At 44.8% G+C, this 24169-nt stretch overlaps 1 protein-coding gene across 1 annotated transcript; it reads right to left on the bottom strand.

The window, feature by feature from the left end:
• Positions 1 to 3774: 3774 nt before the first annotated feature.
• LOC130606041 (cytochrome c1-like) lies at positions 3775 to 22080 on the bottom strand (the record flags this gene model as incomplete). The annotated part of the gene is given in 3 exon segments (XM_057421959.1): positions 3775 to 3858; positions 21563 to 21657; positions 21660 to 22080. Coding segments are annotated over 3 exon segments (600 nt in total), but the record flags the coding sequence as incomplete, so codon positions are not given.
• Between the last annotated feature and the right edge of the window lie 2089 nt (positions 22081 to 24169).

Raw genomic sequence — 24169 nt, 5'->3', positions numbered from 1 at the left:
TCTTGAAGACCAGCAGATTTTGGCAAAACCTGCAAAATACGCTTACAAGCGGGGTTAGCATTTTCCATAGCCAGAGACATAAGCATCGATTCTTTAGCATTAGATGCCAGATCAATATTCTTTTCAATAGCCTCTGTCAATCTGTCAATAAATTGCATATATGGCTCAGTAGGTCCCTGCTTTACTGATGCATATGAAGGATTAGGCTTTCCTGCTTCCGGCACAGCTTTCAGAGCAGCTAAAGCCAACTTCTGTGCTTGCTGTAAAACTTCAATTTTCATATGAGCTTGTACTCCATCAGGGTGAAATTGTCCCTTTCCCAATAACATTTCAGATGAAACACCATGCAAAGGGTGATGAGGATTACACTCTGAATTCTCATCTGCAGCTCTTGCAGCAAGCTCCTCAAACCCCCTTTCTAAATGTAGGAGCTGTGAAGGAGTTAATAAAATTGCAGCCACTCGGAGACAATCATTTGGAGTTAGAACATTACTAGAAAAGAAAGCAGATAACATTTTCTGTGTATATGAGGAAGACAACCCATACTGAGTAATTGCTCCCTTAATTTCTTTCATAGCTTTCCAGTCCATAGGAGTCCAGACAGACTGTCCCTGAGAATTCATAATAACAGGGAATGCAGCAGGAACATCTATTGGTAAAATAGTACCATCTATGACTGCATCTTGAATGCAGCCTCGCCATCTCATGGCACTCGGATTAGCTTTATTAGATGTAGGAGTCAGTGGTAACGGCACATCACAAGGACTGATCTTACCTGGTTTTTCCGGTTTTTCTGGGGCTTGCTCCCTCTCCTCCCCCAATTTGCCCAAACGGTCTTGCAAGTCCTGCAATTGTTTATCTAAGGATTTTGTCCATTGTCCCCAGTTCCACTCATTTTGCGGCTCCAGTGGGAGTGATGCAAGCGGTGGTGTAGGTGGTGGAGGTGGGTATTTATTCAGAGTTACACTCTCCTCCTTAGGAGACTCCCACCCCGGCAAAAATTCTTGGAGATTAAGTTCAGTAGCAGCACGAAAAGGCTTAACATCAGTTTGCTTTGGTTGCTCAGTAGCCGCTACTGGCTCCTGAGTATCAGCTGGAGCTACTGCTGATAAAGGTGCTGTCGACACAGGATAGGGGAAAGGTGCAGGGTCCTCAAACTTTCGTACTGTACTGCGCGCTGGTTTTGGGCCAGAATGTTTTATGCCCGAAACAGACGACACTACCATGGCTGTAGCACCAGGTGCTGAATCTAATGTAGGTGCCGAGCCCTGCTGTTGTGAAGGTGAGTCAGAGAGAGCTGTAAAAATGGATTTTGCTGCCTGTTTCTCAGCCTTCATTGCAGCTAGAGTCCCTTTTAGTAGTAGCCGGGGGCAGAAAGAGACTTCGCCTCCTTGGACCCACAAGTAACTTGATCCCACTGGTGTGACCCAAGATCAAAAGCTTCATTAACCCCCTTGATCAGCTCTTTTTCTTTACTCCAGAGTAATAGTCTTTTTAACAGATTGTCGTCATATTTTATCCCTCTCACTTAGAGGATATGCTGGAAGAGCTTAAGGATGACCATTTTTTCTTTACTTAATTGATTCCCCATCCTAACCCTCTTCCAGACCCTGTTGGCTGTTACCTTATTTGCAGTGCGCAGTGTCTTCTGGGCTCACAAGGCTCCGTTCCGAGGCGTCTACCTCCCGATCCTGGTCCTGCCGGATCGAACCCTGCCGACGTCCCTGCGGCTCCGCTTTTTCCACTTTCTTCGGTGCCACATGCTTTAATTCCTTCAGTTTCAATATGAAAAATAGGGGGGGTCCCTGTTCGGGTGACATTTGCCACAGAAAATATATGGACTCAGTCAGAGATCAATGTGATCAGACAAAAGCTGTTTATTACAAAGCCTTAACCCCTTAAATACTGTTTCTTACATGCACTTACAGTGATTTGGCATATTATGATTGGATACATGTCTTGAAGACCCTTAGTGACTAACATATAATTGGTTAAGCACAGGTGTGAGAACTTGACCTCAAAAGCTTGCCAACAGTCCACAGTTCTCATTAACTCAGTGAAATACAGCTTCTTCTTATCTTGCTTGTTTAGGCTTCCTTGGGCCTCTCATGGCATTGCTACATCTTTCAGGATTATTCAGAATTTATGTACCAATTATCCATTCTCCTGTGAGAACGCTGCCTCCACATGGTGACCCACCAGAGCAATGTCCTCCAAAACAGAGGAGCTGAATTCTGGTGATAAGGAATTTGTGCTGCCAGTGCTTTTTTAGCATCTTTTTTATTTAATTGGAAGCCTCTGCAGGAGAGGTAGCTTGTTCAGGTTTTAAACTCTCTGAGATTCAAGGCAACCCAAAAGCCCAGCAGAAACTGGCTGAAGGCCAGGCCTCTTGAATCTTAACGCACTTAATCTCTGGAGCACCTGGATATCGGTGTTGGAGATAGATAGGTGTTGGTTCCAGTGAATGCTGAAACAAGGAATTGGTACTGACAGACACTTTTTCAGGATGGCCAGAAGCATTCCCTTGTAGGGTAAATAATGTGAGACAGATAATTAAAACATTATTAAATGAAATAATACCTCATTTTGGGGTGCCAGCAGCTATATCTTCTGACTGAGGCTCACATTTCAGTGCAAAATTGTTGCAAGAAATCAGCAAGAAATTGGAAATTGGTTATCAATTACATGTTCCATATAGGCTTCAGGCCAGTGGACAAGTAGAAAAAATTAATAATCTAATCAAACAACAAATTGGTAAGATTTGTCAAGAGACAAATTTGTACTGGTATCAGGCGTTACCATTGGCCTTACTAAGAATCAGAACAAAACCTCAGTCAAAAGAAGGAATTAGTCTATTTGAGATTCTATATGGGAGGTCATATCAATCCCACTTTAAAGGGGAAGATCTTCAAGAAATAGGAGAAGGCTATCTCCGACAGTTTTTGATAAACTTAGGAAAACAATTGGAAGAGGCAAATAAAAGAGTACTAGGAACCAGGGCAAGAGGCTTGTATTACCCTATCAATCAATTCTCTTAAACCAGGAGATTGGGTTTCTATTAAAAATTTTTCAGGTGACCCTCTTGAAGAGAAATGGAGTGGACCATATCAAGTTTTGCTGACTACTTTAATTGCAATTAGGATAAAGGAGCAGCCCGCCTGGATATACTATTCAATCAAGAAGGCACCAGAATCAGAGAAAATATGTTGCATTGAGTCTCCAGAATATACATGTATGAAACTGTGGCATTCATAATTTGGATTTGTATGACTATGAACATAGAAGCATGGGATCAGAATAGGTATTTGACATTGGTATAAAATGTAACTAGTTTCATTAATAGGAGTGAATGTTGGGTGTTGCAGAATGGCTCCAAGAGCAAGGCCATGGATCCTTAGAGGCCTTGTGTGAGCAAAGCAAAGTGTAGGCCTTACATGTAACCAGAAACCGGATGTGGGAGGAGAATGTAAAGGAAACCGTTTAGAACTAACCAATGCTGTTGTGACTAGTAGGCGTAGCTAACACCACGAGGATATAAGCGATGCACAACACAAATAAAGTAGAAGCTTGCTTATCACCCATATTGGGTTGGCGTGTCTTGCTTCTCCTCGCCGTCGACAAATGGCGCCCGAACAGGGACCCCGATAATTGGGACCCCGATAATTGGGACTAAAACCCGGGGAACGGCGAGTGTGAGTGGCACCGGTGGCAGCGGCCGGGGAGCACAGGCAGTGCTACTGCAGTGGTGTGTCTGACCCGGGTGCTTGGACTGACCAAAAGGAGTCTGCCGCTGGGGCGAGCCAGATACAGCTGCATCGGGAGGACGATCCAGTATCGGACGATCCAGAAGAGGACGATCTGGAAAAAGGAACAGGCCAGCTGAAGAAAATGGACCGAGAGGTAGCCCTTGATTTATTACAGCGCTTTTTAGAAAAGCGGGGAATTAAGCCTGAGACTCTAAAGCAGCTAGCAGGTCTAGTGGCTGTAGGGAAGGCTAAGGGATTTTTTGTAGATCCTAATACAGTTTTTGAGGAGAGTGAGTGGTGAAAGTTTGGTGATGAATTATTTGACTCAATGCTTAATGATGATAAAACGGCAAAGAAACTCGGTAAGCCACGGAGAGAAGTAATAAATTGTATAAAAAGATACAAGGCAGAAAAGAAAACTGCTGCTGTAGCAACGGAGAAACTAGGAACAGACGTCCCCGGTCGGCTGAAGCCAGGGGAAGATTACAACTCGTTTCCCCCAACTTGCAGGGTGCTCCCTGTGCTTGGAGCATGGGGTTTTTCCCCCCCTCCTTCTTCATCAGAAGGTGCAGGGGAGGAGGTTCAACTCTCTGCTCCCCCGCCACCGCAGTTGAGTTCTGAAAAGCAGAGGGATTCCGAAAGTAGGGATTTTGAAAAGGACAGAGAAAGTCTAATAGAAGGGATAGGTGTGATGAATGTCAGGGAAGCTGAAAGGAAGAGGGTGCTGCCTCGGCACCGGATTGATTGGGGAGCAGGTAAAAGCAAGAGCCAGGCCCGCAGATGGCCACATACCAAACGAGAGACACCTGACAAGAAAGACATAGCTGCGAACAAAGGAGACCCTGAGTTGGACCCAGGATCAGACCCCGAGTTCCCTGAATCTGAGCCAGATTTATATCCTCTGCTTCCAGACTCTGACTCTTCGTCTCCCAGGTCGGTCTGCTCAGCTCATCAGCAACTACTCACTGGCTGCTTGTAAAGTAGCTATTATTAGAGGCTGTGATTTTCTGTATAAAACCACCTGTATTTACTAGCCAGTTGCTAATAAGAAACTACACCTTGTATTATATAGATTTGTCACTTGTAAAAGAGATGTTAGAGTATGGAAATTTGCAGTAGCTGCTAGAAAAGGCTAAGGCAAAAGCTAGAAAGCGTTTAATACAATGGTAGTGTTATAAAGCAGGTGATGGAACAAATTAAGAGGGTGGGAGAATTCCACTGGTAAGAAATTTCTTTGGCCAGTCCCTCACTGCCACCAGCATCTTCAACATGCTGCTGCACCCTGTAATAGTTACTCTGTTAATGTAAATTTGTGTGTGCCTTGCTGTAGTAGCGGCTTGTTACTGGATATAAAACAAAAGGGGGGAGATGTGGAGACAGTGTTCTCACGGGAGAATGGATAATTAGTACATAAACTCTGAATAATCCTGAAAGATACAGCAAGGCCATGAGAGGCCCAAAGAAGCTTAAGCAAGCAAGATAAGAGGCTGGAATTCGCCAAGTTAATGAGAACTGTGGACTGTTGGCAAGCTTTCAAGGTTGAGTTCTCACACCTGTGTTTAACCAGTTATATGTTAGTCACTAAGGGTCTTCAAGGCATGTATCCAATCATAATATGCCAAATCACTGTAGGTGCTTCAGCCGGGCCCTTGGCTCAGTTAAACAAGCTAGGTTGCTGGCTTGCCTAGCAGACAAAGGCTACATCGAAGGCAATTTCTGATTTGTTGTTTGATGTTGACTCTGTGACACATGAAACACTGCAGAACAGAGCCGCTATAGACTTTTTGTTGTTGGCGCAGGGACATGAATGTGAAGAGTTTGATGGAATGTGTTGTATGAATCTTTCTGATCATTCTAATTCGATACACGCACAGCTGAAAACCCTGGCTCAGCTTTCCCAGCAATTGCAAGTGAGCAATGACCTAGGGATAACTAAATGGTTGTCCCCATGGGGCATTACAGGTTGGCTTAAAACACTGCTATTTGAAGGATTGCGCTTATGTATCATTGTTATTTTAATCATTGTAGTTGTTAGACTTGCTTATGGTTGTTTAATGAAACAAGTGAACAGAATGACCCACAATGTTTTGCTCGCACAAAAGAAAAAAGGGGGAATTGTTGCAGAATGGCTCCAAGAGCAAGGCCATGGATTCTTAGAGGCCTTGTGCGAGCAAAGCAAAGTGTAGGCCTCACATGTAACCGGAAACCGGACGTGGGAGGAGAATGTAAAGGAAGCCGTTTAGAACTAACCAATGCTGTTGTGACTAGTAGGCGTAGCTAACACCACGAGGATATAAGAGATATGTGACACGAATAAAGTAGAAGCTTGCTTATCACCCATATTGGGTTGGCGTGTCTTGCTTCTCCTTGCCGTCGGCAGTTGGGTCTGTACTCAACTGCCTAAATCAGGAGAGGGGTTTGAAATCCCTTTGATTGGAGCTTCCATTCCTCAAAATACATCTTGAACTGATATATGGAGAAATATTAAATTCTTGGGAAACAATATCTCAGACCAAGGACTTCAAACAGTAAAATCCCCACCCAGAGGAAAATTACTGTGCTTGTGTACTGATTTGCAGAAAACTCCAGGAACAAACTTGCCAACAAAGTTTTCAAGCTGACAAGCAGGTATTCTTTATTGCGGCATTGGGAGACATGGGGAATAGCTCCTCCTAACGTGTGTCCCCCAGTTGCCATACAAGCCGTCCTTATATAGTCCCTGGGCATACATACATATTCATGAGGCTACATATGGATTACATCATTTTCCAGAAAGTTCCCCACATGTGTACAGAATTGTGGTGGTGGTCTCTGAGGGTCGTTTACATCTTCCAACAATCTTCATCACTTCTGGCAGACTTTGAAGCACGTGCAGTAGATGCTCATACCAGTCTAATTGGTTTGTTAGCACGAGAGACATAATAATCCTCCTATCCTCCTACTTATCAGTTAGTTTAACTGTAGCCCATCCTGGACACTTGCGGTTCCCAGATACTCCTTATCCCTGTGTCCTGTTCTTCTAGACTGTTTTTCTTACAACTATGTCAACTATAATGATTTATCTTGTGAGAATTCTCAGTATGTTCTCTATCTGTACTCTATTTTTTTCTCTATGCATCATGCACCTCAGTAATTTTCCATTGCTACTGTTACAAAGCCATCAAACTTAACATTACTTAAATCTAATTCTAAAGGTTTCTATATTCCATTTTGTGATTTTGTGCCCCCTTGTCTCAACTTAAAACTGATTCTAAAGGTTTATATATTTCATTTTGTAATTTTGTGCTCCCCCTTGTCTCAGTACAAAGAGGTAACCCACCAAAAAGCATGGGAAAAATTGATTGTTTAAACTCGGCAACTTTTGTAGGAAACTTCTCGAATTGTAATAAAAGTATTGTCTTCCCTTAGCAGTGGCCAGTCCCAGCAGGAAAAGGATGGTATTGGCTGTGCGAAGAACACATATATAAAGTGTTACCCTTTAACTGGACAGGAGTATGCACCTTGGGTGCAGTAGTCCCTAATCTCACAATCTTTAACACACATCCCTCTGGAACGTGGATTAGGAGCTTTATTAAACGAATCAAGCTTCTACATTGATCAGAGTGGAAGAATCGCAACTGATTTAAAAGATATATGGGAACAGGTTAGGGTGCTGCATGAGGTCACTAAGGATGACACCTCATGGGGATTTGAGGGAATTTGGAAAAAACTGACATCTTGTTTACCAAATCTCTCCTGATTGAGACAGTTGTTAATAGGAGTAGTGATATTGATAATTATAGTTGTACTCACTTGTATTTCAATCCAATGTTTCTTTTGGTGTTGCAAACAGTCAATGATGAATTACAAAGAATGGAAAAGAAAAACTTTAAATGGCAATGGAATAATTCTTTCAAAAGAATTTGCAAAAGGACAGAAAAAGGGGGGAATTGAAACAAGGAAATACAAAATGAAGTATAATCTTTTGTAAATAAGTAAAATCAGTTCTGCTTTGTGGCTAAGTAACATTGAGCTTGATAGCTTTGCAATAATAGCAATGGGTAAGAAAGAGCTTTGTGACAGATGACAGTGAAAAAGTATCTTAGGTAAATGTTTCACAATAACCAGCTAGAACCAAACGAGTGTTTGCTGGCATGACAACAGGACTTTCCAAACCTAAAGTTCAGCCAAAGGACGAAGTGATGAAGATGATGAAGAAACAACCACCAGGGGTCCCAAAGACCACTATCACGTTATGACGCACATGCAGAAATGGGCGAGGACTTAAGTAAAGCGGTTCTTGGAAACCTAATGACTATGTATGACGTTTACTGGAAATGTAATGAATATGTATGTTAATCAACAATATAATCACAGTCTGTTTGACACTCGGATGAGACACTAGGAAGAGATATCCCCCCTGTCTCCCAGAAGTGCGATAAAGAATATCTGCTTGTCAACTTAAAATTTGTTGGCAAGTTCTTAGCGACTTCTATGAATCAATCCTTAGCAACAGATGCAGGGCTGTAGGTGATGCTCTGTAGGGTCAGGACATGCCCAGTGCCCACCCAGACTTTGCTGTGTGGATGGAATACGTCCTCAAGGCAATGCAGTAGCATTTCTTCTAGCTGTTTGGGCATTCCACCTTTCTCCATCTGTAAGAGGGTCAGGGCTGGAGTCATAAAAAGCTCATTTCAGAGTAACTCCTACTGTATGCTAAGTTCACACAGTCCCTTTAATTGGGGACTGAAGATTAAAATTTGCAAGTGCAAAGAAAAACATAGGATAAACAAAAGATTTGTAAGAGGAGCTGCTATGGTAACTTTTCGGAGACAACTTTCCCCAAAATACTGCAGCATAGATCAAAATAATAATGTTAACAACATGCTGGAAGTCCTCCTGACTTTCCCTCCTCCCTGGGAGAGCAAAAGCAGGGGGAGGAAAAAGGGGGAGTGTGTGTGCGGCTGCGTGGTTCTGTTACTGGCTGGGCTTAGTCAAAGTAAACATTACGAACACTCCTTCCCCAGTTTTGGAGGAAGCAGAGACAGGACACCTGACCCAAACTAGCCAAAGAGGTATTCCATACCACAGCATGTCATATCCAGTATATAAACTGGGAAGAGTTATCCGGAAGGCCCAGATCGCTGCTTGAGTCGGGCTAGATATTTGTTGGTGGATGGTGAGCAGTTGTATTCTCTCCCCATGTTATTTCCCTTATCATTATTATTATTGGTGGCAGCAGTAGTGGTTTTGTATTTTACCTTAGTTACTGGACTGTTCTTATCTCAACCCATGGGAGTTACATTCTTTCGAATTTCCTCCTCATCCCTCCGGGAGCAGAGACATGAAAGGGTGGAGTGAAGAAGCAGCTGCGTGGTTCTGAGTTACCAGCTGGTCTTAAACCACAACAGTTCCTTGTGGCGCCCAACATGGGGCACGAAGGGTTGAGATAACGACAGATCTGACCAGATTGTGTCTAATCAGCTATAGTTTGATTAGACCTGTAGCTAATTCAGAGCTACAGGTTGGGCAGAGAAGAGATTCAGAGCAGCCCTGGGGAGAAGGACTTGGCGGTGTTGGTTGATGAGAAAATGAACATGAGCCAGTTGTGTACGCTCGCAGCCTAGAAAGCCAACCATATCCTGGGCTGCATCAAAAGAAGTGCGACCAGCAAGTCAAAGGAGGTGATCCTGCCCCTCTACTCTGCTCTTGTGAGACCTCACTTGGAGTACTGTGTGCAGTTCTGGTGTCCTCAACATAAAAAGGACATGGAACTGTTGGAACAAGTCCAGAGGAAGGCTACAAGGGTGATATGAGGGATAGAGCACCTCCCATATGAAGATAGGCTGAGAAAGTTGGGGCTGTTCAGCTTGGAGAAGAGAAGGCTGCGTGGAGACCTCATAGCAGCCTTTCAGTATCTGAAGGGGGCCTATAGGATGCTGGGAAGTGACACTTCATTTGGGACTGTAGTAACAGGACATGGGGCAAAGGGTTAAAACTCAAACAGAGGAACTTTAGGTCGGATATAAGGAAGAAGTTCTTTACTGTGAGGGTGGTGAGGCAGTGGAACAGGTTGCCCAGGGAAGTTGTGAATGCTCCATCTGAGGTGGTGGTCAAGGCCAGGTTGGATAGCGCCTTGGGCGACATGGTTTAGTGAGAGGTGTCCCTTCCCATGTCAGAGTGGATGGAACTAGATGATCTTAAGGTCCTTTCCAACCCTAACTTGACTATGATTCTATGATTCTAAGCCTATTTGTGGTAAGCATTCATTGTTTTGTATTAATAGTCACTTGTCACAGTGCTGATTTATTTGCTCTCAGAGTTATTGCGCTTGATCTTAGAGTTTCAGCATGACGTACCTTACTTACAGCCAGTATTTGCTGTTTTATTGCTTATGGGCTGGGGGACCTCTGCCACAGAAAATATATGGACTCAGTCAGAGATCAATATGATCAGACAAAAAGCCGTTTATTACAAAGCCTTAACCCCTTAAATACTATTTCTTACATGCACTTACAATGATTTGGCATATTATGATTGGATACATGTCCCGAAGACCCTTTGCAACTAGCATATAATTGGTTAAGCACAGGTGTGAGAACTTGACCTCGAAAGCTTGCCAACAGTCCACAGTTTTCATTACATCAGTGAATTCCATCTTCTTCTTATCTTGCTTGCTTAAGCTTCCTTGGGCCTCTAATGGCCTTGCTGTATCTTTCAGGATTATTCAGAGTTTATGTACCAATTATCCATTCTCCCTTGAGAACACTGTCTCCACAGACCTCGGCTAAGGTTCTTGTTTCACTGTACTTCATGGGAATGACTTGCAATAAAATAGTCTTATTGACCATGAAAATGGTCTGGCTTGTGTTCCCAGCGTGGTCATCACCTCTATACTTTGGGAGGTTTATAATAGACTTTTTTATCAATTGGACATCTTTTTTTTCTCCTTGGGCTGTCAACCTATGAAGGAGACATTCTTTTATACCTCCTGCTCCCCCACCAGACTATTTACAACATCATTTGAGAGTTCTGAAGGTTTTGGATGGCCTTTGAAAACCCTTGAGACCTGCCTGCTGCTTGTGCTGGGGATCAGCATGTTGCCACACATACAGTGTGTGTTTTACCCACGGCCATCCCACCCTGAGAACACCCGATTTCGTCTGATCTGAAAAGTTAAGTAGTGTCAGGTTCAGGTCTGGTCTGTGGTTAGACAATGATATAGGAGGACCACCAAGAGATTTTCCCCGAGACTTGACAGTCATGAGTGGCAGGGTGTGTGGGATAGCATGGGCAAGTATCTAAGGCCAGTGTCCCCCTCCAGTGCTTTGGAACTCCACTACTGAACAAGTGTAAAATCCGTAAAAACTAGTAAAACACTTAAATGAGGTGTGTTGTCATTCTGGTAATACCAGAGAAGGACAAATCATGGCAATGTGCAGGGGTTTGGCCTATGCCTACAGAGCCCTGCTCAATACAAGCCAGCACCTTCAAAGGGAAAATGATGTCTCTGGATCTGATGGCAAAGCAACAGACAGTGCTGCTACTCGAACTACAAGCACCGCAGCTACACCGACCCCAGCAACAAGTACAGCAGCTACTCAAACCCCAACAGCAACAGACAGTGCAGCTGCTGGTGTTACTCAATCCCCAAGCACAGCAGCTGCACCAACCCTGACAACAGATACTGCAGCCACTCCAACCACAGTGATAGACACTGCAGCTAAACCAGAGGACCAATCCGTTCCAATATCAGTTGCCCCTGTAAGCAAGGGGAAAAGCAAACGTGAGGCACAAAGAGCAACCCATGCAGTGAAGAAAGATGAAGACCCAATGCACTTACTACAGGGGACAGCATCTGAATAAGAGTTATTAATATGATATGTGGATTGACTCCACAACTCGTTAAAGTTGTAAAGTAGGTATGCTTTTATTCAGCGCTGAGGTGCATGGGGATAGCTCCTCCAAAGTATGCACACCCAGGGTCGTTTTTCCCTCTACATTTATTCTCTTAAGGTATACATATGCATTAGATTACTCGATCTGCTTATACATATTTAGTATCTATCCCCGCTTTGTATTATAATGAGCTAGAAGGTCCTTTGTGCCTGCACAGTGCCCCCCCTCTGGTCATGGGCAGGGGCCTCAAGATGAAGTAAATGAGTCTTCCTCCTGTGAGTATGGGTCTTCAAGATGAAGTAAATGAGTCTTCCTCTTCTTAAATTTTCACCTTTTAGTCTTCATGTATGGCCTTAGGGTTGTTCAGTGTCCCAGCCATAAACCATCTGCTTCTCCCCCTTATCAGTAGAATCAGGCATCTGCTTTTCCTTATCAATAGCTGCTTATCAATAGAATCAGGCATCTGCTTTTCCTTATCAATAGAACCAGGTGTCTGCTTTTCCTTATCAATAGTTAGTGCCTTTGTTCTGCTTAGTAGGCATGATAGGTATTTACAACAGGCAATACTTTTGTTTAAGCAAGCGAATTCCTCTAACCCCCTTGTACATTGGTTAACCCTGTATCAAATACGTGAATCAGAGGAAGAAGAAGAAGAGGTGACTTCTCGACCCTGGACCTTGACCGAGCTGAGTAATATGCAAAAAGATTTCTTTCTGTCAGAGGAGCACATTGTTGCCTGGTTGCTCCAGTGCTGGAACAATGGGGCCAATGGTCATAAAATAGAAGGCCAAGCAGCCGGGATCACTTGCTAGGGAAGGAGGAATTGACAAAGTGACTGCAAAAGAGAAACGAGCTCTCAGCCTTTGGAGGTGGCTCTTGGCAGCTGTGAAGGAAATGTTTCTCTCCAAGGATGATGTTATGTGTCATTCAGCCAAGTGGACCACTATAGAGAGGCATCCAGTCTCTGAGGGAATCAGCCATTCTAGAGATCACTGCTCTGGTCGGGCTGGGTATTGGCCGGTGGGTGGTGAGCAATTGTATTCTCTCCCCTTGTTATTTCCCTTAACATTATTATTATTGATGGTAGCAGTAGCAGTATTGTATTATACCTTTGTTACTGGACTGCTCTTATCTCAACCTGTGGGAGTTGCATTCTTTCGATTCTCCTCCCCATCCCTCCGGGAGCTGTGGGAGAAAGAAGGAGGGGAGTGAGCAAGCGTCTGAGTGGTTCTGAGTTACCAGCTGGGCTTAAACCATGACAGTTCCCTAGAAGGTATACAGTAAAATTGGGTAAATACTCACTTTGCAAAGTAGTTTCATGAGGGAACAAAGAAATGGACTATGCACGATCCAATGTGAATCCAGCATAAGACCCTTTATTGTGTGACAAGCGCATATTTATATCATTCTACTTCCTTTACATGAGATCACGTGTTCTTTGATTGGTCGCCTCATATCCCTTTTATAGTCTACTAAGTGCTAAGCAGTAACTTTCCACTCTTTTACTCCCTTATCATCCCGATTTAGCAAAACTACTAAGGGTTACAAATATTCACACTGTTTGGTCTGTCTTTGAGATGCACATCCTGCTTTATTTTGCAAACCGCCTGCTTTGTTTTGCAAACTGATCTTTACCCTTCATAGTTCTCTTTACAGTTCCCAAGGCTTAGGCCCGAGCAAGGCATTAACACCTGGTGTTTTCTTCCCGGTTCCCAAGGCTTGAGCCTGTCCAGGGCAACAGCACCTGGTATTTTCTCTACAGTTCCAAAGGCTTAAACCGAACCAAGGAGATAATGCCTGGATCCATTTCATTAACTATTTCTATCCGTCACCCACAGTTTCAGCATGTTTGTGTTACTGGACATAACTGTTCAGAGATAAGAGCCATGATGAGAGGTGAGATAGCACGATGTGATAAATGTCTGTGTGGATGACTTGATGGTCTTACTTTGACTACTTGTTCACTGAGAGGTCTTCATCAATTGCCACTTGTCATTAATGAAATGCAGAATAATAGTTTGATTACACAATTAGGAGGAGAGTTTTCCCCTACCTACTAGCATGTGTGTGAGTTGCTCTGATTAATATCCTCTATGTTGCTTCCTAGTGCTGTACAAGGATTTCAGGGATAATCATAAGAAATGCTGAGTAAGACCCAGTTGTATTCGATACTGTCAACAGGGAAATTTATATCCACCTATATCCTTAAACAGCCTTTTTATAGGCAGGAAAAACATTTTCCCTATTTATTTGTGGTACCAATTATTAGTTGCAGGTTATCATTATGTTTGGGATGTTGTTTCCTCACCACCTTAAATCTCACCCATCGCTACAGGACATGAGAAGTCCTATGATGAAGAAGATGAGAAATGATTGTATTGGCTCAGATACTACAGAGTCAAGACAGCCAGGGATTTGCATTACTGCTGGCCACTTTTATTGCTTTATTAACTGCCTGCAAAGTGTGCACCACAGTACAGTCTGACTTTTAAATCATGGTGTTTCATTCTAAAATGCCTGCTTGCATACTTAGCTTTTGTAGAAAAACTGCAGCTTAGGAACGGAAAACCTTAGGCATAAGGTTTTATATATATTTATATATCAGAAACCTGTTTGATATAATCCTTCATCTGAAGGATATTTGGTGAAATTAATTAGGATGAGTCATTTCAGGATGAACTTGTGCAATGAGCATGAACATCTGTGTTAGGTATGCCGAGCTGCTGGACAGGGTGGTGGAGCAGCAGTATTAATTTTATCCCTCCCCCCCCCCCCAGCAATTCCTTGCCATTTACTGCTAGGAAAAGTGTGGGGGTGAAGCTATGAAGAAAAAACAATCTTTAGTAGGCAGAGATAATGGGCTGGAGCACATCTTGATCTCCCTCAGCCTTCATGCAGACCATTTTGAAGGAGTTGCTTTGATGCTTTATGTGTAACTTTTTGCCCTGGGTTGAGTTAATTTTATCCTTGTTAGTAGCTGGTGCAGTGCCGTTTTGGCTTTAATCTGAGAACAATGCTGATAACACACCAGTGTTTTAGTTGTTGCTAAGTAGTGCTTACCCCGATCAAGGACTTTTCAGTCTCCCACGCTCTGACAGTGAGGAGGGGCACAGGAAGTAGGGAGGAGGAAGATACAGGACACCTGACCCAAACTAGCTAAAGGGGTATTCCATACCTCAGCACTTCATGCCTGGTATATAAACTGTGTTCTTCCCCTCGGAGGGTCAACCTATGAGGGAGACATTCCCTCACACCATCTGCTCTCCCAGAAGGTTATTTACAGTAGATTCTGGGAATGCTGAGGATCTTGAATAAACTTTCATTGCCCTTGAAACCAGCCTGCTCCTTTTGCTGGAATCCAGGATGTTGCTGAATATGCTCTTCGTGTTTTGCCTACGGTGAGACCACCCTGAATAAGCCCGAAACCATCTTGTCTCAGAAGCTAAGCAGGGGAGGGCTCGGTTAGTCCTTGGATGGGTGACTTCCCTTGGATTGGAGACCTCCGTGGGTGGGAGACTCACTGTGGAAGGTTGGGTGCTGTATTTTCAAAGGACTGCCATGAATTAAGTCCAGCTGGTAACTTAGAACCACACAGCCACTTGCTCACTACCCCACTTAGAATCATAGAATAGTTAGGGTTGGAAAGAACCTTAAGATCAACTACTTCCAACCCCCCTGACATTGGCAGGGACACCTCCCTTGTCCCTCCCCGCTCCTGCAGGGATAGGTAGGAGAATCAAAAAAATGTAAATCCCACAGGCTGAGATAACAACAGTCAGGTAACTAAGGTATAATACAAAACTACTACTACTACCACTAATAATAACGATAAGGGAAATAACAAGGGGAAAGAATGTAAAACTAGGAGGGGAAAAGAAAAAAACAATAAACACAAGTAATGCACAATACAATTGCTCATAACGCACAAACCAATACCCAGCCTGACCTGAGAAATGATCCGGGGCTTTTGGGTGACTCCCCCCAGTATAAGTAAACTGAGCATGACGTGCTGGGGTATGGAATACCCCTTTGGCTGGTTTGGGTCAGGTGTCCTGCCTCTGCTTCCTCCCAGCTTTTTGTGCCCCTCCTCACTGTCAGCGCATGAGTGATTGAAAAGTCCTTGATCACAGTAAGCATTACTTAGCAACAACTAAAACACCAGTATGTCATCAGCATTGTTCTCAGACTAAAGTCGAAAATACAGCACTGCACCAACTAGAAGGAGAAAAATAACTGTTGCAGCAGGACCCAGGACAGTATTCCCTTATTCCATACCATTCATGTCATACTCAGACACCACATTTTTCAATATACCATTGCTTTGTGTCTCATATATATAGATATACACACACAAAGAGACAGATATAATTCCTTAGCCCATGGACCATCTCTATAAAGTCTGTTGAATTCATAGAGAGAATAGAATGATAGAAAAGTTAGGGTTGGAAAGGAACTTAAGATCATCTAGTTCCAACCCCCCCTGCCATGGGAAGGGACACCTCTCACTAAACCATGTCGCCCAAGGCGCTGTCCAACTTGGCCTTGACCACCACCTCAGATGGAGCATTCACAACTTCCCTGGGCAACCTGTTCCACTGCCTCACCACCCTCACAGTAAAGAACATCTTCCTTATATCCGACCTAAACTTCCTCTGTTTGAGTTTTAACCCTTTACCCCATGTCCTATTACTATAGTCCCTAATGAAGAGTCCTTTCCCAGCATCCTTGTAGGCCCCCTTCAGATACTGGAAGGCTACTATGAGGTCTCCATGCAGCCTTCTCTTCTCCAAGCTGAACAGCCCCAACTTTCTCAGACTGTCTTCATACGGGAGGTGCTCCAGTCCCCTGATCATCCTCATGGCCCTCCTCTGGATTTGTTCCAGCAGTTCCATGTCCCTTTTTTGTTGAGGACACCAGAACTGGACACAATACTTCAAGTGAGGTCTCACGAGAGCAGAGTAGAGGGGCAGGATCACCTCTTTCGACCTGCTGGTGACACTCCTTTTGACGCAGCCCAGGATACAGTTGGCTTTCTGGGCTGTAAGCGCACAGTGCTGGATCATGTTAATTTTCTCATTGACCAACAACGCCATGTCCTTCTCCACGGGGCTGCTCTGAATCTCTTCTCTTCCCTACCTGTAGCTGTGCCTGGGATTGCTCCGACCCAGGTGTAGAACCTTGCACTTGGCATTCTTAAACTTCATGAGGTTGGCATCAGCCCACCTTACAAGTGTGTCAAGGTCCCTCTGGATGGGATTCCTTCCCTCCAGCAAATCAACCAAACCACACAGCTTGGTGTCATCGTCAAACTTGCTTAGGGCGCACTCAATCCCTCTGTCCATGTCACCGACAAAGATGTTGAACAAGACCAGTCTGATCCCTGAGGGACACCACTGGTTACCTGTCTCCAGCTGGACAATGAGCCATTGACTACAACTCTTTCTGTGCAGCCATCCAGACAGTTCTTTATCCACCAAGTGGTCCAACTATCAAATTGATGTCTCTCCAATTTGGAGACAAGGATGTCGGGTGGGACGGTGTTGAACGCTTTGCACAAGTCCAGGTAGATGACATCAACTGCTGTCCTGTTCCATAGCCCCATCCTAGGAGGCCACCAAATTGGTCAGGCAGGATTTCCCCTTAGTGAAGCCATGCTGGCTGTCACAGAGCACCTTGTTTTTCATGTGCCTTAGCATGCCTTCCGGGAGAATCTGCTCCAAGATTTTGCCAGGCACAGAGGTGAGACTGGCTGGTCTGTAGTTCCCCGAGTCTTCTATTTTCCCCTTCTTGAAAATGGGGGTTATATTTCTCTTTTTCCAGTCATCGGGAGCTTCACCTGACTGCTATGATTTTTCAAATATGATGGACAGTGGCTTAGCAACGTCATGTGCCAGCTCCTTCAGGACCGGCGGATGGATTTCATCAGGTCCCATGGACTTGTGTATGTTCAAGTTCTTAAGATGGTCTTGAACCAGATCCTCTCCTAAAAAAAATTCAGTCCATAATGTCAGGGTCCATCTGTTGTAATAGTCTTTCAGGGCAGGAGAGATGGTGTGTAGTGTTGTATTGTTGCCTGCTGATGACACCACTGAACTTGTCTGGTCCCTGCTGAGCTAGTCTGGTTTCATCAAAATTCATTCTTTTTTGGGGTGATGATCAGAGGGAAGTCAGGGTCAGTCGATGGTGACCTGAGGACAGTTCTGGGAGACTCCAGCTTCTGTTACAGGCTTTTCCCACAACTTCCTTCTCTGCTGATGATCATGACAACACATATCTTCTTTTCAAAGTCCAGAGTGGCAGAGATGGGCATTTAGCTGATGGGCTATACAAGTGTTACATAGCAGGCAACTCCATATAATTGAGCTCATTGGCTGTTTTCCCCCCAAATTAAATCCCTTTGAGATACACACTGTACTTTCCCATCTTCCTGCATTACACATCGAGTACATCCATGTCCTTGAATGAAAGCAATCCCACAAGTGGGTTTGCCTTTACCTGAAGCAGGAATATCCCAGACTTTTTTCCCCAGCAAATTCTTTATGGGTCATGCCATAATTTGGGAAAGCACTGGAGATGGAAGGCAGCTGTATGCAGTCCCCTACAAGCTGCAGAAACGGCTGAAGGAGAGAGTGAATCGAGTCAGCTTGCAGAGGTGAAAGCCATCCAGCCTTGGATATTGGTGAACAAGAAAAATGGCCAGTACTTTCTCTCTATACTGACTCATGGATGGTGGCAAATGCCCTGTGGGGGTGGCTGCAGCAATGGAAGCAGAGCAACTGGCAATGCAGAGGTAAACCCGTCTGGACTGCTGCGCTGTACCAAGAGTTGGGCCTCTGAGGAAAACCAGAACAACCTGGATCAAGCTGCTAAGATTGAACTGTCTCAGATGGATTTATATTGGCAACATAAGGGTGAATTATGTTTAGCCCAGTGGGCCCATGACACCTCAGGCCACCAAGGCAGAGATGCAACTTATAGATGAGCTTGTGATCGAGGGGTGGACTTAACAATGGACACTATCACCCAGGTTATTCATGAATGCAAAATGTGATATAATTAAGCAAGCCAAGCAGTTACAAGCCTCTCTGTTATGGAAGATGATGCCTGAAGTATGAAGGGCTTAAGAAATAAGTGACTTGACAACATGGCACCACATGTCTTTCGTTTTTTTTTGTTGTTGTGGCCTATGATTATCATTATTGCTGGTATTCTTTCTATTATCACAATATTTTACTTTATTTATTAATCTATTCTTACCTCAACCTGTGGATTTTACATTATTTTGATTCTCCTCCCCATCCTGCCTGGGGAGGGGGTATGGGGTGGGGGGTGTGAGTGAGCAGCTCAGTGGTACTTAGTTACCAGCTGGGTTTAAATCACAGTACAGCTGAAAGCAGAAAATAGCTGAGGAGAAGATCTGAGAAGTTTCAGGGAGGCTGAGAAGGCAGGATTTTCTGTAGTGGGCCTGATCCAGTGTGCTGGTGAGGATTTCCAGCCTGGGAAGTTACTAAAAAAGATACAGTGGGTGGGATTCAGGTCCAGATTGTTAGTGCCCAAATGTAGATTTGCACTGATGTCTCCATATGTCATCACTGTCTCACTTCCCATCAGCTGGCAGACATCTAACCCATGTGGTCAAGCAGCTGGAAAATAACCCATAGCTGCCTGTCCTGGGTTTAGCAGTAGCAGTCATGTTTCTCCTTTGTGGTAGCTGGTGCAGTGCTGTGTTTTGACTTCCAGCCTGGGAACAATGTTGGTGAAACCGATGTTTTCGGTTGTTGCTAAGTGATGTTTACCCTGACCAAGGACTTTGTGAGGCTCATGCTCTGCCAGGGAGGAGGGGAAGCTGTGAGGAAGCAGAGACAGGGCGCCTGACCCAGGCTAGCCAAGGAGGTATTCTATACCACAGCATGTCATGCCCAGGGTGGGGGGTAACTGGGAGTTACCTGGAAGGACAGGGGCTTCCGGGTGGGACTCATTTCTTGGCCAGTGGTATCGTATTCTCTTCCCTTGTTATTTTCCCTTATCCGGTGGGGGGGGGGGGGGGGCTCGATTGTTGTCAGCCCGGCACCACTCACTGGGAGTGAGTGAACAAGTTGCCTGACTGGGTTTAAACCATGACACTGCCTTAGAGTGAACAAAGTGCTCTCTAGCCTTTGTTGTCTGCATCGATCAATTCTCAGATGACTCTGTTGGGATCTCAGATGTTTAGTGCTCATATAGACACCTCTATTCAGGTGTGTCTCATCTTGGACTAAATCTTGTTGCTGCTTTTACTGACACCTTTTGTTCTACTGACCATTTACCTGAAATACACAAGTCACTTGACCTGTTCATCCCAGGAATAGTCATGGGGACTGCTCACCACAGCTGCAGTGGCTGTCCTGACAAGTTTTCCTATCAGGGAGGGATGTGTTTTTAGTGGATCAAAAGGATACTATTTTTCAAAATAAAGGCATATTGGATATTTTGGAGAATGCATGCTCACGCTGGCATATTTATCTGATGCTAATTAATAAGAATAGGGGAAATACATTGTCAGATTGAGCTGTGTGTCAGCTCACCCCTTGCAGTCCTGAGCTGGCTGGCTGGTTTATATCTTTAAACCTTGTTGTGGTTTAAACCCAGTCAGCCACGCAGTCTCTCACCCCACCCCCCCATTCTTGCCCTCCCCCTGCTCCCGGAGGGATGGGGAGGAGAGTCAAAAGAATACAACTCCCACGGGTTGACATAAGAACAGTTTAGTAACTAAGGTATAACACAAATCACTACTACCACCAACAATAATAATGATAAAGGAAATAACAAGGGAAGAGAATACAACATCTCACCACCAGCTGACTGATAACTTGCCCCCCCCCCCCCAGCCCGACCAAGCTTTGACCAATACTTGCTCCAACCCCACAGTGAACCAGCCCTTCTGGGTAATTCTCAGTTACATCCTGGGCATGACGTGCTGTGGTATGGAATACTTCTTGGGTCAGTTTGGGTCAGGTGTCCTGTCTCTGCTTCCTCCCAGATTTCCCTCCTCCCTGGCAGAGCATGAGGCTCAGAAAGTCCTTGGCCAGACTAAACATCTGAGCAGTAACTAAAAACATTGGTGTTATCAGCACTGTTCCCAGGCCGAAAGTCAAAACCACAGTGCTGCACCAGCTACTAAGAAGGAGAAAAAATGACTGCTACTGCTGAACCCAGGATAGTATCTACCCCTTATTCCATACCATTCGCGTCATGCTCAGATCCCACATTTTCAATACACCATTACTCTTATCTCAGTGCACTCTTATCTTAGTGCATGGACCAGTCTCTATAAAACTGCTGAGTCCATCTGGTCCATGATGTCAGGCTCCATCTCTTGTAACAGTCTTCCAGAGCAGGAGAGACTGTGTGCAGTGTTCACACTCATGAATAACCTGGGCAATAGAGTCCATTGCTAAGTCCACCCCTCGATCATGAGTCCATCTCTATGTTGCATCTCTGCCCTGATGACCTGAAGTGCCATGGGCCCACCAGGCCCAAAATTATTCACCGTCCCCTTCAGCAGTTTCTGTAGCTTGTCGCTGGGGACTCCATATAGCTGCCTTCCATCTCCGATGCTTCCAAAGCACTGGAGGGGCCCAGTGGACTAGATACTTGCCCATACTGTCCCACACGCCCTGCCACTCATGACTGTCCAGCCTTGGGGAAAACCGCTTGGTCCTCCTATATTGTCATATAACCCTAGACAAGACCCAAACCTGACTCTGCTTAACTTTTGAGATCAGACAAAATGGTGGTGGGTAGAACACACTCTGTATGTGTGCCAACATGCTGATCCCCATCACAATCAGCAGGCAGGTCCCAAGGATACCCAAAAGCCATTCAAAACCTTCAGAACTCTCAACTGATGCTGCTGTACTTGTCACTGGGGCTGGTGTAGCTGCTGTTCTTGCCGGCTCTCCCACCACCAGCTTCACTTTTTCTGAGTCCAGCTCTTCCTCCTCTGCCTTGCTGGGAAATGCTGTGTGGTCTCCTGCATCCTCCACTTGTCCCGGTTGCCGAGGCTGGACCCAGCTGAGGCTCCCAAAGGTGGTATCTTGCTCTCTGCATCCTCCTGGGTGTCGGGCTTGCGGAGCTCGGCAGGTAGCTGCTGGGGGATGCTTTCAGCCGCCGCGAGGCTGGGGTCAGCCTCGGGGTTCGGCTCCTCCGCCACCTCCTCCCGCTGCTCGGCAGCCACCTCTTTCCCCTCCTCGTCTGCCCTGACCTCCTCCACCGGCAGCTGCTCCCTGCAGGCCTCCAGCCCTGCTCCTGCTTGGTCCCCGGGGCTGCTCTCCCGGGCCGCTTCGGCCGCCGCCGGCTCCCGGGTCTGCTCCCCCTCGGCTCCCGGCATCCTTTTGAAGACAGAGGTGAGGATGAGGGCCAGGATGGTGAAGAGCAGTGGGACAGCCAGGTACAAGAAGTCCATGGCCACGTCCATCCCTCCCTGCTGCTGGAGCCTGCCTTTATTATAAGTCATTACCATAAAGTACAATGAAAGAAAAACCTTAGCCCAAGGCCCCCAGCCGATAAACACTAACACAGCAAATACCAGATGTAAGTAAGGTACAATATACTGAAACTGTGAGATCAAAAGAAACAACTTTGAGAGCCAATAAATCAGCATTGTGATGAGTGACCATTAATCTAAAACAATGAATGCTTATCACAAATATGATTAGACACACTCTGGTCAGATCTGTCATTATCTCAACCCCTTGTGCCCCACGTTGGGCGCCAAAAAGAACTGTTGTGGTTTAAAAACAGTCAGCCACGCAGTTACTCTCTCACCCCCCTTCTTGCCCTCCCCCTGCTCCCGGAGGGATGGGGAGGAGAATCAAAAGAATGTAACTCCCACGGGTTGGGAGAAGAACAGTCTAGTAACTAAGGTATAACACAAATCACTACTGCTACCACCTATAATAATAATAATGATAAAGGAAAGAACAAGGGAAGAGAATACAACACCTCACCACCCTGCCCGACCGAGCACTGACTCATACCTCGTCCTACCCCGCAGTGAACCAGCCCTTCTGGGTAATTCTCAGTTACGTCCTGGGCATGACGTGCTGTGGTATGGAGTACTTCTTGGGTCAGTTTGGGTCAGGTGTCCTGTCTCTGCTTCCTCCCAGCTTTCCCTCCTCCCTGGCGGAGCATGAGGCTCAGAAAGTCCTTGGTCAGACGAAATATTTGAGCAGTAACTAAAAACATTGGTGTTATCAGCGATGTTCCCAGGCTGAAAGTCAAAAACACAGTGCTGCACCAGCTACTAAGAAGGAGAAAAGATGACTGCTACTGGTGAACCCAGGACAAACCTAAAGAATCTGTAAGCAGAGCTGCATTTTCTTCCCATGGGATTACCACTGACTCTACTTGTTCTAACTTTTTTAAAGCCTGAATCAAAGATGGTTTTAGTTTATTACTGTTAAATGTTCATGATGCTCTGACTTGACAAAAATGCAACATACTTCTAAAATTAGTGTCACCCTGTTTCAACTTCTTCCCAGTCTCTGTGCAACCAAAGGGATCAAACCTTTGTGCTTCTCCAGAACAGAAATTGTTCAAATTTAAATCAATTTAAAGTGAGATCAGTGTGTATCCACACAGTAAATGTGGACTGATTTCTGTTTAAAAATCAGGTGGAAAGAGCAGCATACTTTGACATTAGGAAATGTTCTGAACCTCAAAGTACTCTTCAAAGATGCATTGGAGATCAAAAACCTTAGATTTTATGTTGCAAAAGTATACATGAGCATCATACCATTTTCATAGAATCAGTTAGGTTGGAAAAGACCTTTAAGATCATCAAGTCCAACTGTTACCACAGGACTGCTAAGTCCACCACTAAACCATGTCACTAAGGGCCCCATCTACACATTTTTTGAACACTTCCAGGGGCGGTGATTCTACCACTTCCCTGGGAAGCCTGTTCCAATACTTGATCACCCTCTCAGTGAAGAATTTTTTCCAAATATCCAGTCTAAACCTCCCCTGGTGCACCTTGAGGCCATTACCTCTTGTCCCATCACTTGTTGCTTGGAAGAAGAGACCAGCCACCTCCTCTCTCCATCTTCCTTTCAAGTAGTTGTAGAGAGTGATAAAGGTTCCCCCCAAGCCTTCTGTTCTCCAGACTAAATAACTCCAGTTCTCTTAGCTGTTCCTCATAAGTCTTGTGCTCTATGACCTTCACCAGCTTTGTTACCCTTCTGTGTATGGGAAAGAGTTACATAGAACACAAGGTATACTATTTACTCATTTCAGTCATCATGAGACTTTATCTGGGGCAGACCTAAAGTATGGTTTTATGTACTTAATACCTGTTCTGACTTTTGCTGGAGGAATGGACTCAAAAATCCATTCCTACCTTATTTTTAATTTTTTATGGAGAATTTTTTTTTAAATGAAAATCACCTAATAACCACAGGAGGTCAGCAGTCCCAGATGGATTACTTCTGTTATCACTTGGAATTAGAGTTTTTGCTTTCACCTAGAAGCTAAGTCTCTTTATCATCAAATTTATGCTGCAGGTG

Source organism: Pezoporus wallicus, unplaced genomic scaffold (genome assembly GCF_028554395.1).
Source record: "Pezoporus wallicus isolate ANWC-B61680 ecotype Strahan unplaced genomic scaffold, APGP_CSIRO_Pwel_v1 contig_6828, whole genome shotgun sequence".
Lineage (NCBI taxonomy): Eukaryota > Metazoa > Chordata > Aves > Psittaciformes > Psittacidae > Pezoporus > Pezoporus wallicus.
Note: the sequence above shows the minus strand (reverse complement) of the source record. Positions and strands in the feature narration are given on the sequence as shown.